The sequence below is a fragment of the Carassius auratus genome, chromosome 50, assembly GCF_003368295.1.
Source record: "Carassius auratus strain Wakin chromosome 50, ASM336829v1, whole genome shotgun sequence".
NCBI classification, from domain to species: domain Eukaryota; kingdom Metazoa; phylum Chordata; class Actinopteri; order Cypriniformes; family Cyprinidae; genus Carassius; species Carassius auratus.
This window is the reverse complement of record NC_039292.1, coordinates 18,800,920-18,820,450: the sequence shown is the minus strand read 5'-3', so window position 1 is coordinate 18,820,450 and position 19,531 is coordinate 18,800,920. Positions and strand designations below refer to the sequence as shown.

The 19,531-nt window shown below is 36.0% G+C and overlaps 1 protein-coding gene across 4 annotated transcripts in view; it reads right to left on the bottom strand.

Moving 5' to 3' along the window:
• Positions 1–19,531, bottom strand: part of wwox (WW domain containing oxidoreductase) — a 205,712-nt gene that overhangs the window by 166,429 nt on the left and 19,752 nt on the right. For all 4 annotated transcript variants that reach the window (XM_026239586.1, XM_026239587.1, XM_026239588.1 and 1 more), the window contains exon 5: positions 8,371–8,477. In XM_026239586.1, coding sequence (XP_026095371.1) covers positions 8,371–8,477 — 107 coding nt within the window. The remainder of the gene's footprint in view (positions 1–8,370; positions 8,478–19,531) is intronic.

Below are 19,531 nucleotides of genomic sequence, written 5' to 3'. Positions count from 1 at the left end.
CCAACATTTTTACCATCAACCTCTGTCTTTTTATTATATATCTGTTTTGCTCCAAATCAATCAATAAATAAATACACAAAAAACAATTAATTCATAGGACAACACAGCGATGACAGGAAATACCCGAAATCTTATATAAATTAAAAGACTTTATATATACAAAATGTCTGTAATTTACGCAAATACATATAAATCCCAGGCTACACGTGTAAAATATATTTTTTAAAGTATATCTTGTCATGTTTTAAAACTGTATAAGGTGGCAGTCAGATCTACAGCGATATTTCACGGCCGCTTCAGGATAAATGTATTGAGACACTGAATCAGTCTTGATTCAACCACCTTTTTTAAGCTTTTACTCAAATTAAATGGTCAAAAGTTATTTTCAAAAAAGTAAAAAAAAAAGAAATTCAATGTCAAAGAAGTCTCTTCTGCTCACCAAGGTTGCATTTATTTCACTGAAAATACAATAAAAGACAGTAATATTATGAAATATTATTAGAATTTAAAATAACTGCTTTATGTCTGAATATCTGTTAAGATGTAATTTATTCCTGTGATGCGCGGCTGTATTTTCAGCATCATTACTCAGGTATTCAGTGTCACATGATCCTTCAGAAATCATTCTAATATGATGATATGCTGCTCAATTTCTTATTATCAATAAATACTATCAAATACATTTTTGTGTAGATGTGATACACTGAATGAATGAATGAATGAATGAAGATGCATTAAAATCATCAATAAATGACACAAAAGAGATTTAGAATTTTTTCAAAAAGTAAATTTCCAGTAAATGCTTTCCATTCATCAAAACAATTTTTTTTGTTTGTTTGTTTGTTTTTTTGTTTTATCAAATAAATGCAGTCTTAATGAGCAGACGAGATTTTCATAAACATTTTTTTTTTTAAATCTTAATTACTACAAACTAGACTGGAAGTGTATTATATCTAGTATATTATCCTAAAACACAAACTCTTGCACATACACAACAGGTTCAAGGAGCCCTTCTCAAAAGAGCAGCCCAAGGGTGCCGAGCAATACTCCCGGTCAGCACTCCAGACGTGTCACTTCCTCTTTAAATCCACCAGCCTTCACCCATGATCAAGGCCACCGTCCCGAACCCTGCTCATCGGCATGACACTGGACGTTAATACACACATGCTCCCAGGCTCTTCCTCCAAACAAACCCAGCTCCGGCTGAGAAAAACATCAGTGTGTGATCCTGTCTTGGTTTCCCTCCTCTTGCCGCAGATTAGCTGTTATTTTGCACGATCCACTTAAGCGAGGTGCATGAATTTGACCTCAATTATATTCTGTTCAATACTTGAGTCAGAGCTTTGCGATCAAGAGCCTCCAGTTACATCATCAAAGGTCAAACGGACGACTAAAAGACTAAACTACAAGATCTCGCAAATAACTTGGATACACAAAGCAGTGGGAAAGTAAACATGATAAGCATCAGTCTTTGTGCAGCCAACTCTGTTGATATAAATACACTTTTTTGGTCAATCTGTTTATCCCATGTTGTTTTCAGTTTTTAAACACTTCAAAGCCACGCTATTTACTTCCTCTGTCACTTTACAACAAAAAACCAGACTAAATACTTAGTTATTTTTGACAATGTTTATTCTCCAGCTCTTCAAATAAACTACAAAGCAATAAGTCACAAACAGGACTACAAAAAGATATATTATATATACAGCAGTGTTTTTGAAACTTTGTAGTTTCCTCTGCTACAAGTTTCTTATATTTTATGTAATTAAACTACAGTCAAGCAACACATAAGCACCAGTCAAAGCAATAATTACTGTATCGAGCATAATAAGTGAGCAGCTCATTTAGTTTGACAACAATAAACTTTAAAATCATAATAAAATGGAAGTAGCAACACCTTATCTTTTGTACTGTTATGAAATATCAGTAGTGAAAACCATGGGGCAGGACATCTACATACTGGATGAGCTGTTGGTGAGTAAACGGTCAGCAAACTTTCATTTTTGGGTGAACTATTCCTTGAATGAAGTCCAAATGGACCAAAGTAAATGTTACAAATAAGTGAAAATGTAAAAAGGTTGTCAAGTTAGTAGAATAGTTACTTATTGTTTATGCAGTACTAGTGCCCAACATGACAGGAGCAGACTGCATTTACTGAAAAACGTCTGAAGGCCGTGAAGTCTAAACACGGTCAGTTATCTAATTACAAAGACTTGTCCATCCGTCGCAATGTTAATATGCTTTTTACGCATTACAAGGTTGAGCTTTCCTCCCATCAGCCCTCAGCGGAGAGGAGGGCCTGCCCTAATTGGTTCCAGAGCTCACCCTAACAACACAACACATCTTCAGCCGACGCGCCGTGGGTTAATTTTCATCTCGATTGTTAATACGGTTTCACGAAAACAATGAACACATGCTAACACGGAGCTAGGTAGGCAATTAACAAGATTACAAAGTACCTCATTAACATTTTGACACAAAGAGGAAAAAAAAGTGTGGCTAATGCTCTTAAATGGGAAAAAGTGGTTAAGTTATTCTGCTGGACATTAGACGGGCCTTGATCGGAGAACAATCCCTCCCGGGGCTCTATTAAACATCTCTCCTGGGATCATGAATCAAAAGATCAGCAGAATTTTACAGACAATCAAGAAAATTAAGCATGGACTCGATCCATAAGCACAACAATCTCAAGTACTCGAATATACGCCATCAAAACTTTCATCATTACACTGTAAAAAAAGGGTAGTGTATTTAACGGTAAAAAACTGTAAAAATGTACAGTAAAACCCTATTCATTTGTTAACCATAAGTTCGGTGAAAAACTGTATTGAACATTACATGTAATTTAACGGTAATATACAGTTTTTGGAAGTGAAAATGAACAACGAAAATGCAGTTTTGGAAAGTGAAGAAGAATTTACAGTGAATGACTGTAAACTGACGTTCCCAGAATTCCCTGCGTTGCATTTCTGATTCGATGTTTGTTGTTGTTGTTGTTGAAATAACAGTTTCTTCTTAGTTACTAGCAGTTGTGTACATTAGGGTTGTATGTTACACCTAATGCTTTTAAATTAATGTTCATTACATTATTCCAGTTTCATGTGGGTTACCATGATGGAGTTTAGTGTTTGTGCACCTTCTATATATGTTAGTATGCTAATATTTAAAAGCTGTTTGTGATGGGCTTTGGCTGCTTTCGGTGGTTATCAGTGTATTACAAAGTGCAAAACAGATTTCAGTGCTTCCATAGATTGGTTTATTAGCATTGTATCAGTTAAAGAAATAACAGTATTGAAATGTAAATTTAAATAAATTCATAAAACCTAAAATGTTTGTACCATATTTTTTACTGTGAAAATTCTGGCAACCACAGCTTCCAGTTTTTTTTACTGTAAATTTTACAGAATTTATTTTTTACAGTGTAGCCATCAAAGCATTTGACAAAGCAAAATCAATAAGTTTTAAAGATAAAAAGTACCTAAAAAAATACTAACTACAGGACAAAAACTACAGCTTTTGAGGTGTTTCACGTTGACACCAAGTCCTCATCGAGAGCCACCATACAATCAGAAAGCAACAAAGCCAGTCATTTTCTTCTTAAGAAAAAAAAAAAAGGAATAATAATTAAAAAAAGAAGGTTTTTCTTAGTTCTTAGTATATTAGTTTTTCAAGAATTCAACTTAGAAACATTCATAAAAACTTCTTAGAATCTTATTACATATACAAACCTCTTTCTAAAGAAGATTTTTGTGAAGCCGGCCCTATATTTTTTTAATCAAAATAAATAATAGTGTGCGCATTTATAAATATTTATGGTAATCTGTAGCACAAAAACACAGCTTTTCTTGTGTTCACCTGCAAGTCCTGGACAAGAACTGCCAAACAATCAGAAAACACTATCTTCTGAAGAGAGAGAGAGAGAGAGAGAGAGAGAGAGAGAATAAAATACGCTCTTCAAAAAACATCTGCAGCACAAAAATATGGCCTTTGAGTTGTTTTCTAAGAATTGAACTTGGGAAACTTCTTTATTTTAAGATAATTTTTATGCAGGCTCTATATTTTTAAATATTAGTTTTTACATACTGTGAAATGCAGAAGACACGGTCTGATCAGTGAATGAATGAAAAGCGCACACTAAGTGGACAGAACTGTACGAGCCAGCAGGGCTGTTTTTATTTGCACATCTGCGGTTTAATTCCTGTCAGCCTTTACTGTGGCCCAACTGCACACTAGAAACCTCCACCTGCTCAACCCCATAAACACCACCAGTGTTCTTCCTATTGTAAAACACATTCATAACACAAATATTCAGCCTTCCTTAAATGTCCTAAGAATCTGAACTCAGACTGCTGAAGAACATGCACAAGCTCTTTATCAACAGCGCACCACAATGAGAGGTGAAGAACCTGACCCGGTGACCCTGAAAACAGTGGCCCTGCACTTCCCCCTGCCCTCACCACTTGCTTTGACCTTCAAATGATGCTTGGATGACCCTCCACACCTCTGTCCACAGATAAGCCCGGAGGATCTGGGAAGCGGAGATGGATGGGTTCCCGGCCGAGGGGTTAAAGCAGACGAGGAGAAGCGCGTGCGAGGAGCAGAATGCTGATTCAGCGTGACTCCGCGCTATTCTCCGCTGCGATTACTGAAGATGGGAAGATGAAGGCATTTACAGAGTGATTAGCGAGCTTGTTCACATGAACACAGATCTGCAGAGCAGCCTGACCCGCTCTATAAATAAACCATTGTTTCTCTTAGGACAATCAGCAATGTTTCAGAGCAGGAAATGACATCAGCAGATGGAGCTGGGTATCACAAGGGGCCAATGTCACAACACTTGCAAAATAGTAAAAAAAATACAAGGACTAGATAAGTTTAGCGTGTCAGTACATGCATATCTCTGATTTACCACATTATTCTATTGTTTTTTCCCTTACATTAAAATACAATTAAACTATATATTAAACAAATATTATATTTTGTTGCTCTCTCGATCTCCATATATACATAAAATGTTAGTTTTTTAATAAATAGTGCAATAATATTTATACAGTCACTAAACATTCATAACTGAAGTTGTAAAAAATCTATATTATCTGTATTATTATTATTATTATTATTGATACTACAATTAGTAAAGAAATGCAAAAGTAGAAATTACATGAGCACTCAGTGCCATTTCATAAATCCATTTTTGATTGTTTTTCCTTCATCCATAAATACATTAATATAAATGTAATTAAATAATCAAAAATAATATATTAATCATTACGTATAACAATATTATACCATTAATTAATTAATTTATACCATTATTAATACCATTTAAATATTATACATTAAACATGTCTATATATACACATATATATCACTAAACATACACATATTATTATTAACACTACATAAAATAAATATGACACTCATTGTACTTAAGATGTTTCCCCTTTACTAGCAATAAATCAATTTCAAATCAAATCTAAAAAATGTTAATCCAATTAAATTATATCATAAAACAAACGTTGTTACAATATCTAACTATATATCATGGAAGTTGCACATTTCATTAGTAGCAGTAGTAGTGTTTTTAATAAAGAAATGAAAATATAAAGGATATTAAGACATTTAAAACAAAGAGAGAAGATTGATATTTTGACAATCCATACAAAGCATGCAGATCCATACAGCATAGACTTAAAACTAGATTGAAAACTTTAATTATTGCATTGATATTTATGTATTTAATTAATTTAATGAGTTTGTTTCAGCAAAGGGGAAAAAGAGTGAAATTACAAGAGTAAAAAACTAAATGAAATCATTTTTGGGAAGTCAAATATTTATCCTTCTGCACCGCTGCATTTTTGACCTATGCCTTAACACTCACTTATTGTTTTCACGTATTGCTTTCTTGACAGGATCATTGCAAAATTTGTCTCTCAACACTAATTCTTCCCTTGCTCCTCCCCAAGCCTGAACGGCATTTCGAGTGACCTCGGAAGCAGACGCGATGACCCTTCATTCTGTAGAGTCCAAAACATACATCTTTATCAAAATAACCTCGGCGTGAGAGCGTGGGAAGACACGGAGAGTGCATTCATCATCTTAACGATTAATTTCCTTGTCCTGTCCTTCCCCGGATCTATTAATATCATTCCTGAGGTGTAAGTATGCATTTCCCGTCGATGAGATTAATTCGGATATCATGCATTCCATTACTCATCCCGCAGCACCTGCGATTTAGGACTCAAATCAAATTCAATATTTTTTTAATCAGAATCTGAAAATCTTAACCTGATCAAGCCAGCTTCAGGTATTACTTTCCTCATTTCTCACAAGAAGAGTCGTGAGGGCTCATATTTGGAGGATTAAATTCGAATGTTTTCTAATAATTAAAAAAATTCCCAGCAAGGTGTCAGTAAACATTAATCAGATGGTCCGGCTTTTTTTCGCCAGGTAATTTGCCTTAATATTTAAATGTTCTTTAATAACTTAAAGGATTCTGTGGATGTCTCCGTACTGTTTCTCCGCTGGCGGGTTGCGGTGCGCTTGTAAAATGCCTCCGAGCGGAGCTGCTACATTTATTAAAACACGCCGTGATTTGAAGCTGTCGAGGCTGAGGAATTATCTGCCGTCGAGAGGGGGCTTTGTTCAATTAGATATCGCCACTGCTTTAAAACACTTTAGATTCCCCTGTAATCCATTGGCATCCTGTAATTAATCAACTAATTCCAAGTCTCAGGATGGCTGTAATTACAGCACCTCGTAATAGCTTATTCTTTCTGCTCCAGCACCTACATTTCATTTGTTTATTTTCTCACACTCATAAATCTAGGGGAGTGTCGAGAGCGCCACAATATTAGTGCAATAATCAAAGTTAATTATCAGACGGCCCTCGCACCCCCACTCCTGCTAATAATGGAGGATATCAGAGAGATCAGCTCGGCTCGGGCTGCGAGCACACAGCCACGGGCGAAAACCCTGCCACACGACTTCAAGACGAGATGAATATTAATTAAGAATTAGACTGAAAAAAGTGAGAAATTAAAAGAGGAGTTGAAAGCTAGAGGATGTTTAGGATATGTTTGAAATTTTAAGTTTGATTTCAGACAATAAAGGTCTGCTTAAAGATCAGCTTTTTTAAAAAACCTAAATTAAGGATGTTTAGCAGAGGTTCTAGATATAAAAGAGCAGACAATTATAGCCAGAAACATATTTTAGAAAAAAAAGAAAAAAAAAACCTTGTTTGCCCAATGCAATTCCACTGAACATGTGTTCTTCAGTTATTAACAAATGGGACACTAATGATAAGACCCATTCACACTAAGATCAAGAACTATAAATAAGACTATAATTATAACTATATTAGCCCCCACACCAAGTTTTTGTCATTTGCCACTTTAAATTTGGATGGATTCTAGTTTTATTTATTTATTTTTCATAAGCCAAAAAAAAAAAAATTGAGTCACTCCAGTGATATCGTTCCTCTGTGCTGTTATCGTTAGAGTTGAAGTCTGAACTTCCCTATTCTCATACGATTTGAATGATTATTAAAACTTAATTGTTTTAATACTCAATCAAGTTCCTTTTCAAGTGATTACAAAATTAGGCCAAATACACTCCAGAAACTTTAGTAATGATTTTGAAATGAAATCAGACCCAAGACAGTGCCTTGAGGCACCTCTATGAAAGAGAACAAAAATGTCTATTCTATACCCATACGTTTTGATCTTCTGTTTGGTTATTGATATAGTTGTGGTGTAGACTTCCCTATTCCCATAGAATAAGAATGATTATTAAAACTTTATTGTTATGGTTATAGTTATCATCTTTGTTGTGAACAGGCCTTATGACGTTTGCATTATCTAAACCATCTAAACAATCAGTTTGCATCATTAAACTAAATTATTAATCACTTAGCTACAAATATGCTGTAATTTTAACTAACAAATAGCTAAATATGACTAAAACAAGAAAAGTACAAATTTAACACTGCACTCAAATGAAACTACACATCAGATCAAAATGTACTTATTTTACTCAATGTTTGCAGTATTACAGCATTAAAGTAAAAACATGCTAATATCAGAATTTATTGTTAGTCAAGTCTTAAGTGCACTATTTGTGAGCATTGCTTTTAATGTGGAATGCAAACAGTTACTAACTTTGAATAAAATTTCAGAAGGCAGCTGACTTTGTAAGATGCAGACAGTGAGGCATCCCACTAGGTTTTGGAAGAGTGCTAATGACTTAAAGCTGTACCTAATTATGTGACTCATGAGAAGGCAGAGATGCCAGCTACACAAAACATGATTTATGAAATGTAAAGGTCACACAGGATGATGTCAGAGTGTGTGTGTGTGTGTTCTTACTCACCCATTCTTCTGTGATCAGACTCACTGCTTTAATGCCACGACTTTGGTTTCGGCACGCTAAGATCACATGAGCACCATGAAGAGCGAAAGATCGGGCAGTCTCAAAACCTGCAGATAGGGTGTGGGTAGGCAGAAAAGGGATTGTGGAAAAGAGAAATAAAATGATTGCTATAAGTCGCTTGACTCTGATCACTTTGCACTGCTCTTGCTGTTATTTGCATTTTTCAAGTGATAAAAATTATCAAATTAAAACACAGAAACTCCAATAGCATCAGTGATGATAATGAAATGAAACCAGACCCAGGACAACACCTTGAGGCACCTCTATGACAGAAAACAAAAATGACCATTGAAAAGACATTTACACTGCTAAAATAATTTTATAAATCTGTCTTTTCCCAGTTTTTTTTTTAGAAATATCCATTATAAAATTAATTTACCTGTAAAGCAAAACCGTGTTAGATTCTGACTTATTCTCAAAAAATATACTGTAACTTGAATTAGGTTTAGTTTTTACTTCGATTTATATTTTGAATAAATAAAAAAATGTAGGGTTAAATAAATATATACTATAACTAATTATATTATACTTATTTTGTTTGTAATGGAAAACAGGCAGAAAAAAAAACACTAACCACTAAAGGGGGGCTAAAGTCTTTAAAATATCAACTTCCTCGCAAAACCCATGATCTTAAAGCACTTCAAAGCTAATGTGAGAAGACAGCTCCATCATAGAGCATTCAAGATATTTTGGCCTCATTTAGAAATTGCTCTTATGGTTGTCTCACATTAGTTTCTCAAATTATTTTCAAAATCACCACCCTAAATGGGTCAGTCAAACCCGAAAGGTAGAAACAATGATCTAAATATACAAGGCATGGGAAGGCAGAAACAAAACATTTTCTTCCCCGAAAAAGGTTATATTTAGGGGGGACTTGGGGTATTGTTTTGGCTGGTTTTGCTGACCTGCCGTTTTGCATTGTGCCTTTGATTACACCAAGTGTGTTTAAAGTTTCTTTTAAGCTGGCATCAGCACTTTATTACCCGGAGTGGGCACCAGTCATAAAGGTACACGTGTCTTAGAATAGATAGTGCAAGAAAAAGCCGTACGTTCAACAATGGCTCAAGTTTGCAGGTCTGACATTAATAATCAAGTTTTAAAAAAATCAGAGAGAATTTTAGATGGGGCGAATGGTCTATTTTGCCATCATACGAAGGACACAAAAGGTCAAACCTCTAAATTTGCAGTGTCCCACTACACCAGGGAGAAGAAACTGCTGTCCTGTTTGCAGGACATTTGAGCTTTGTGGGGTTTTTTTTAACCCATAATCCTCAGATGCATGTTTGTCTTTCTGCTGACCGCATTTGCTCATTAAAGCCAGAGTTTAATTACAGCAAACTGTCTAAAAACACTAACAGATATGTTCTCTCTTTGCAAGCTACTTTTGTCGTAATCTCCTATTAATGTAAACCAGACACAAAGACAAAAATAAATTGGCCTTTGCGCTATATCCTTGAGATTCGGGATCTGAAATGTTTGTCTAAGTGTGGCAGCAGCCAGCAAGTAGACTAAATGTGCTGCGTAGCCGCATGGCTGTTTTACGGCTGGCCTGCCTGCTCTCTCTGACTGTGAAATAACCCTTGGCCATTCTGCTTGTAAAACATATTACACTGTCATGGCTCAGAAAAGACTTGACAGGGCAACACGGCTCAAACAGAGAGGCATGACTCCATCGCTCTGTGAACCCTCTCCAATACTGGGAATCATGGACATCAGTGAATCTGAAAGTTGGCAGCTGTCACTGATTGTGAGTGACGCTTGCACGCATGTCAGAGTTTTTTTCACTTCACTTTTCCCCTTGAAGTTCACTCGTGATGGGAGGCCTGTCCCATTCATTGTTTACCGGGAGCCAGAGCGCCTGACATCTTGGCAAATTTAAAAGTGCTGGCTAATGCTAAACGTAAATACAGTAAGATTGTTATTCATGCCGGCGCTAATGATGTTCGACTTCGCCAGTCGGAGATCACTAAAAATAACTTTAAAGAGGTGTGTGAACTTGCAAGCACGATGTCAGACACTGTAATATGCTCTGGTCCCCTCCCTGCTTACCGTGGTGACGAGATGCATAGCAGATTGTCATCACTCAATGGCTGGATGTCTAAGTGGTGCCCACAGAATAACATAGGTTATATAGACAATTGGACGAGCTTTTGGGGCAGACCTGACCTGTTTAAAAGAGATGGTCTTCATCCCTCCTGGGGTGGCGCCACTCTTCTGTCTAGAAATATGGCATATAGTCTTAGTGTTTATACTTGACTAACTGGGGCCCAGGTCAGGAAGCAGACAGACTGGCTAAACCGACCGTCTGCTAGCTGCCTCCCGTCACAGAGGTCAGTTAATTCTCAGCACATAGAGACTCTTTCACCTAGATATCACACTATAGAGACTGTGTCTGTTCCACGAACTAGAAAATACAAAAAACGTCCAAACCAAGTTAAGGTTAACAATTTAATTGAGGTTCAACAAATAAAAACAAATGCAATATGGATAAACAAATGATAAAGATTGGCTTATTGAATATCAGATCCATTTCTACGAAAACACTTTTTGTAAATAATATGATAACTGATCATAATATAGATGTGCTCTGCTTGACAGAAACCTGGCTAAAACCTGATGATTACATTATTTTAAATGAGTCCCCCCCCAAGATTATTGTTATAAACACGAGCCGCGTCTAAAAGGCAAAGGGGGAGGAGTTGCTTCAATTTATAATAACGTTTTCAGGATTTCTCAGAGGGCAGGCTTCAAGTATAACTCGTTTGAAGTAATGGTGCTTCATATAACATTATCCAGAGAAACCAATGTTAATGATAAATCCCCTGTTATGTTTGTACTGGCTACTGTATACAGGCCACCAGGGCACCATACAGACTTTATTAAAGAGTTTGGTGATTTTACATCCGAGTTAGTTCTGGCTGCAGATAAAGTCTTAATAGTTGGTGATTTTAATATCCATGTCGATAATGAAAAAGATGCATTGGGATCAGCATTTATAGACATTCTGAACTCTATTGGTGTTAGACAACACGTTTCAGGACCTACTCATTGTCGAAATCATACTCTAGATTTAATACTGTCATATGGAATTGATGTTGATAGTGTTGAAATTATTCAGCCAAGTGATGATATCTCAGATCATTATTTAGTTCTGTGTAAACTTCATATAGCCAAAATTGTAAATTCTACTTCTTGTTACAAGTATCGAAGAACCATCACTTCTACCACAAAAGACTGCTTTTTAAGTTATCTTCCTGATGTATCCGAATTCCTTAGCATATCCAAAACCTCAGAACAACTTGATGATGTAACAGAAACTATGGACTCTCTCTTTTCTAGCACTTTAAATACAGTTGCTCCTTTACGCTTAAGGAAGGTTAAGGAAAACAGTTTGACACCATGGTATAATGAGCATACTCGCACCCTAAAGAGAGCAGCCCGAAAAATGGAGCGCAGCTGGAGGAAAACAAAACTAGAGGTATTTCGTATTGCTTGGCGGGAAAGTAGCATATCCTACAGAAAAGCATTAAAAACTGCTAGATCTGATTACTTTTCTTCTCTTTTAGAAGAAAACAAACATAACCCCAGGTATTTATTCAATACAGTGGCTAAATTAACGAAAAATAAAGCCTCAACAAGTGTTGACATTTCCCAACACCACAGCATTAATGACTTTATGAACTACTTTACTTCTAAAATCGATACTATTAGAGATAAAATTGCAACCATTCAGCCGTCAGCTACAGTTTCGCATCAGACAGTGCACTATAGACCCCCTCTACTATAGGAGAGGAAGAATTGTATAAACTTGTTAAATCATCTAAACTTACAACATGTATGTTAGACCCTATACCATCTAAGCTCTTAAAAGAGGTGCTTCCAGAAGTCATAGGTCCTCTTCTGACTATTATTAATTCCTCATTGTCATTAGGATATGTCCCCAAAACCTTCAAACTGGCTGTTATTAAGCCTCTCATAAAAAAGCCACAACTTGACCCCAGAGAACTAGTTAATTATAGACCAATCTCGAATCTCCCTTTTCTGTCCAAGATACTAGAAAAGGTGGTATCCTCACAATTATATTCCTTCTTAGAGAAAAATGGTATATGTGAGGATTTCCAGTCAGGATTTAGACCGTATCATAGTACTGAAACTGCTCTCCTTAGAGTTACAAATGATCTGCTCTTATCATCTGATCGTGGTTGTATCTCTCTATTAGTTTTATTGGATCTTAGTGCTGCGTTTGACACAATTGACCACAACATTCTTTTGCATAGACTTGAACACTTTGTTGGCATCAGTGGAAGTGCATTAGCATGGTTTAAATCGTACTTATATGGCCTCCATCAGTTCGTAGCAGTGAATGAAGATGTATCATATCGATCACAAGTGCAGTATGGAGTACCTCAAGGCTCAGTTCTAGGGCCGCTACTCTTCACGCTTTATATGTTACCCTTGGGAGATATCATCAGGAAACATGGTGTTAGCTTTCACTGTTATGCTGATGATACGCAGCTCTATATTTCCTCGCAGCCCGGTGAAACACACCAATTTGAAAAACTAATGGAATGCATAGTCGATATAAAAAATTGGATGACGAGTAATTTCTTACTGCTAAATTCAGAAAAAACAGAGGTGTTAATCATAGGGCCTAAAAACTCTACTTGTAATAACCTAGAACACTGTCTAAGACTTGATGGTTGCTCTGTCAATTCCTCGTCATCAGTTAGGAACCTAGGTGTGCTACTTGATCGCAATCTTTCCTTAGAAAGCCACGTTTCTAGCATTTGTAAAACTGCATTTTTCCATCTCAAAAATATATCTAAATTACGGCCTATGCTCTCAATGTCAAATGCAGAAATGTTAATCCATGCATTTATGACTTCAAGGTTAGACTATTGTAATGCTTTATTGGGTGGTTGTTCTGCACGCTTGGTAAACAAATTACAGCTAGTCCAAAATGCAGCAGCAAGAGTTCTTACTAGAACCAGGAAGTATGACCATATTAGCCCGGTCCTGTCCACACTGCACTGGCTCCCTATCAAACATCGTATAGATTTTAAAATATTGCTTATTACTTATAAAGCCCTGAATGGTTTAGCACCTCAGTATTTGAATGAGCTCCTTTTACATTATACTCCTCTACGTCCGCTACGTTCTCAAAACTCAGGCAATTTGATAATACCTAGAATATCAAAATCAACTGCGGGCGGCAGATCCTTTTCCTATTTGGCGCCTAAACTCTGGAATAACCTACCTAACATTGTTCGGGAGGCAGACACACTCTTGCAGTTTAAATCTAGATTAAAGACCCATCTCTTTAACCTGGCATACACATAACATACTAATATGCTTTTAATATCCAAATCCGTTAAAGGATTTTTAGGCTGCATTAATTAGGTAAACTGGAACCGGAACACTTCACATAACACCGTACTTTCTACATCATTAGAAGAATGGCATCTACGCTAATATTTGTCTGTTTCTCTCTTGTTCCGAGGTCATCGTAGCCACCAGATCCAGTCTGTGTCCAGATCAGAGGGTCACTGCAGTCACCCGGATCCAGTACGTATCCAGACCAGATGGTGGATCAGCACCTAGAAAGGACCTCTACTGCCCTGAAAGACAGCGGAGACCAGGACAACTAGAGCCGATACAGATTCCCTGTAAAGACCTTGTCTCAGAGGAGCACCAGGACAAGACCACAGGAAACAGATGATTCTTCTGCACAATCTGACTTTGCTGCAGCCTGGAATTGAACTACTGGTTTTGTCTGGTCAGAGGAGAACTGGCCCCCCAACTGAGCCTGGTTTCTCCCAAGGTTTTTTTCTCCATTCTGTCACCGATGGAGTTTCGGTTCCTTGCCGCTGTCGCCTCTGGCTTGCTTAGTTGGGGTCACTTCATCTACAGCGATATCATTGACTTGATTGCAAATTAAAACAGACACTATTTCAACTGAACAGAGATTACATAACTGAATTCAATGATGAACTGCCTTTAACTATCATTTTGCATTATTGAGACACTGTTTTCCAAATGAATGTTGTTCAGTGCTTTGGCGCAATGTATTTTGTTTAAAGCACTATATAAATAAAGGTGATTGATTGATTGATTGATTCATTCCCAAAGACCAAAACTTATTCAACAATTTTTTTTTTTAAATGATTCTGGCCCTTTCTATTTAAAAATGTCTGAAAATTTCAGGATCTTATTTCACTCCACATTTAAAATAAATAATTAGGAAATCATCTTTTGCAGAAAGACAACAAAGCCTATTTTTAGAACCATTATTAGGACCTGATTTTTTATTTTTTTATTTTTTTTTTGTGACATACATATTTTTTTCTCCCATGTATTAAATATACATAAAATATACAAATATTACATGTGATAATTTTCATGCATTACAGTAAATATTAGTAGTTATGCGATTTATTTATTAAGAATAAGTATAGGAAACGGTGTCAGTATATTCTTTACTGTGAGTTGCTTTGTCTTGTTAAATTTGATTTGCATGCTTTTATAATACATTAAAAAATACATTTTACATTTTGCATTAACGTTGTGGAGCAACAATACATCATGACAGTACATGTAATTTCTTTAATTAATGCTGTTTTGTTTTACAGTGTATGTGTGTGTGTGTGTGTGTGTGTGTCCGTGCATTTTATTATTTATTTGTTCATTTATGTAAGAGCATAGAAGTTAACTTTAAGACAAAGCAACACTTTATAAATAAATACATTTAATTAATTAATCAGTCATAGAAAGACAGTATTACTGTGATAGAGAAAAGACATTGCATTACCATCATGGCAATATAACAAGAATTGGGAATAAATAAATAAATTGAAAATAAATCAATTAAAAAAAGAAAAAAGAAATACTCAAAAGAACAAAAACATAAGATGAGGTGAAAATGTGCTTAAATATTGTATTACAAAAAAATCTTAATGCTACTAAAAATAGGCTTTATTTTCATCATGGAAATTATAATTAAAAAATATAATAAAATAAAATAAATAAAATTCTTCTGATTTTGAAGTGGAATGTGAGCCAGGTGTGTTTGCTAGGAAATGCCATTGGAAATTCACTTCATACGAGTTCCCCAACACACACATATATGTAAATACTCTTGATTGATAGTCTGGCCTTCCTCTTCTATGCAAACTAACCGAGTTTGACAGTGTGCTGGCGTGATTCTGGGCCACAGACAGTCGGGACGATAGCATGGATTAAAATGAACTTTAATTAGATTATGTTTTAATCTGATTTTCATTAGAAGGTAACTAGGGAGCCTAATTGTGAGGAGAGAGCTAAGGAGTATTACCCATTAAAACTCAAAATTGGAGTAGGATAAGAACTCCTCTCTGACAAACCAAGCATGGAATTCAATTTTATGACACTTTATTAGGAGTAATGGATAATGCTGTGTGTATCTGCACAAGGGGCTTCTTTCCCGAGAAACAGACACCAAAATACAAACAAGAGATGTGAGAATTTAAATGTGTTTTTCCTGCCAGCAAACCACCAAACAAAATACAGACCTACTAGCTAATCCATAATATGACAATTAAGCACTCTGCTTTCATTGCTGAATTAATGAGAAAAAGTGTCACATTAGCGTTGATCGAAAGAGCAGCTCGCAATCACCTTGTAAAAATTGTGCCGGTTGTTCAGCTTGAAGTGTGAATTAATCAGCACTGTTGTTTTTCGTAATAGAGAACAAATTAGAACATGTTTAATGAAAACAGCGACCTGGCGTGTATTACTTATGGAAAATAAGAGGGGCTTGATATTAATGTGGATGTAATGGCTCTGCTTGTTCATCAAAGAGTGGCAGAGAGACCCCGACACTTTAGGGGAGAAATCCATCTGAATTAGTCTGACATTGCATTGGAAGATGGCTGTCAGTCAGTTATATGATCACTGCCTTTGAGTTTCACTGAGGATTGCTTAGGCAAGCATTAATTCCTCAAACTGAGGGTCTGAGATCTGCACAAACCCTCTAACCTTAAAGATCACACTTTGGAGCATAACACATTGTGTGGATGCCATGAAGACGGGACGTTCCAGAGATGACCTCTGGGTCAGTTGATGGTTTTATTGTTTTGTTCTTCTGCAGGTCACATCCTGGTCTCTAGTAGACATGTGCACTTTCCAAGATAGGAGCAATGATCCAAGATAAACACAAAGAGCGGACAGATTAACACTCTAATTTGCCCACATGATTATCGTTGATTTTATGTTTCACCACTCAGACTTATGTCCTCCATTGTTGCTTTATGGATTTTTCTGCTTAAATAGACAGATTTACAGAGCATAATGCATATCAAATTGTTGTGAACAGAAAAAAGAGGGAAAAAGTCACGTCTTTTCCAATACCACTTCTTAAAGAATGACTACGGTTCAATCAAAGCATTGCTCTGTTGGTTTGATAGATTTGACTTGACAATTTCTGGCTCAACATATTTGTGGTTTGAGGCGGGGCACCAGTTTATCTGACCAATGGCAGATCGGGGAAGTGTTCAGCAAAAGTCTTTCTTTTTTCTTTTTTTTTTTATTTGATGATGCGACTGCTACACATTTACAACGAAAGGACAAGAAAATGTTGGAAAGTGTAGCCATGTCTCATTTTGAAAGCTGTGCACTGCAGAAATCACATTTGTTGTCATATTTCAGAAAAGTAACTATTATAATATTGACTGTTACTCACTCTCTCAAGAAAGAAACTTGTAGTCTTGAACACAAATGGAGAAAAACTAACTTGGAAGTTTTTAGAATTGCGTGGAAAAACAGTATGTCCAGCTATAGACAGGCTCTAAAAACTTCCAGGGCCAAGCACATCCACAAACTCATTGAAAATAACCAAAACAATCCAAGGTTTTTATTTAGCACAGTGGCTAAATTAACAAATTACCAGACGCCAACTGATTCTAATATTCCATCAACGTTTAATAGTAAGGACTTTATGAATTTCTTCACTGATAAAATAGATAACATTAGAAATACAATAGCGAATGTAGATTCTACAACGTCTAACACTTCAGTTTCATCCATCGCACCCGATGATAAACTGCAGTGCTTTACAAATATAGGACAGGAAGAGCTAAATAAACTTATCACTGTATCTAAACCAACAACATGTTTATTAGATCCTGTACCCACCAAATTACTGAAAGAGCTGTTACCTGTAGCCGAAGAACCACTTCTCAATATCATTAACTCGTCATTATCTTTAGGTCTTGTCCCAAAAAAATTCAAACTGGTGGTAATTAAGCCTCTCATTAAGAAACTACAATTAGATTTTAGTGAACTGGCAAATTAAAGTAGGGGTGCACGATCACGATTTTTCATGGCCGATTCCGATACCAATTTTTTACGAGCAAACTGTCCGATTCCGATTCGATCTTTAAGCAACAAACAAGAAAGAAGGAAAGTGTGCATAAACAAGATGTTTATTTGGTATTTAATAGGCCAAACTGGCTTTTGGCTATTGAAAACAATAACCGTAACTGCACAGTAAGTAGCTTACATTCAATACAAACATCAGCATTTAGCTTATGTTTTTGAATTAGGTTGAAACTACATAGAACTGGCCTTAAATTAAAAGATTAACTGTAACCATGTTTAATTAAAGGCAATAACTGCATTGTTCTACAATCCAAACACCACAATCAACACGCAATCAATAAGATGTTTCTTAATCAGCATTCAGTATGTGTTTTAGTTTTTAAATTTGTTTTTTAAAAAAAGGAATTTACCAGTAAGACTAAATAAAAGTATGCTATATAAATACATTATTCTAAAATGTTAAAATCTAATAATGTTGGTGTTTCATTCATCCAATTAAAAAAAAAAATTAGGGTATTGATTCACATCTACATTGTTTTACTTGAGCCAATGAAAAGTAAATAACTTATTGTCTCAAGTAAAAAAAAAAATATAGATGTGAATCATTATTTTTTTTAATTGGATCGATGAAACACTTTTTTTTAGTGTCCTACAGCGGGTGATTTTTAAATCAAATTAAGTGTATGTAATTTTAAGGTAAAATAAAAATAATCATCCTAATGCAGAACTGATGCTTACTTCTGGCTTTTCATGCAAGTTCTAATTTACAAAAAAAAAAAAAAAAAAAAACATTTCAGTTGCCACAGTTTAGTTTGTTTCGTTTCTCATCCAACACACGAGAAGTAGAGCTGAACATCTCTTCATGGTCCATGCGTGTGTTCAGGACGCAAACAGATACAGTATGCTTGCACAGCATTAGTGCGCGCATTAAAGGGGCTCTTATTTGTGCGCCAGTAAACCAACGGCTTTGCATTTCCAGTGCTGAACGGCTGCCCGTGTCCTGCACACAGATTTCGAAATATTTCCACACAAATGACATAGCGAACGATTACAATGTAGTATGTGCACGCGGGTGCAATTCCGGAAAAATCGGCCGAAAAAAGACCACAAACCGGCCGAGAAGTAGAGCTGATCACGTAGATTGCCGATCACGTATTTTAAGCTAAAACCGGCGAGTTCCGATTTATGGCCGGTGAACCGGTGCATCCCTAAATTATAGGCCCATTCCAAATCTTCCATTTATGTCCAAAATTTTGTGAAAAAGTTGTCTGCTCAATTGAGCTCCTTCCTGCAAAAAAAAAAAAAAAAAAGATCTCTTTGAAGAATTTCAGTCTGCACGTTTTAAAATTACAAATGACCTGCTCCTTGCATCAGATCAAGGCTGTATCTCATTTTTAGTTTTACTTGATCTTAGTGCTGCGTTCGACACCATAGATCATGACATACTCATAGATCGATTACAAAACTATACAGGTATTCAAGGGCAGGCTCTAAGATGGTAATATCCAACCTGTCCGATCGCTACCGTTTTGTTTATTTAAATGGGGGGTCATCTCATTTATCATCAGTAAAATATGGAGTGCCACAAGGATCCGTCCTAGGTCTCCTTCTATTTTCAATATACACGTTGCTCCTTGGTACATTATTAGAAAATACGGGATTCGTTTCCACCATTATGCTGATGATACTCAACTACATATATATAAATCAATGAGACCAGATGAAATTTGCTAAGATTGGATGACCA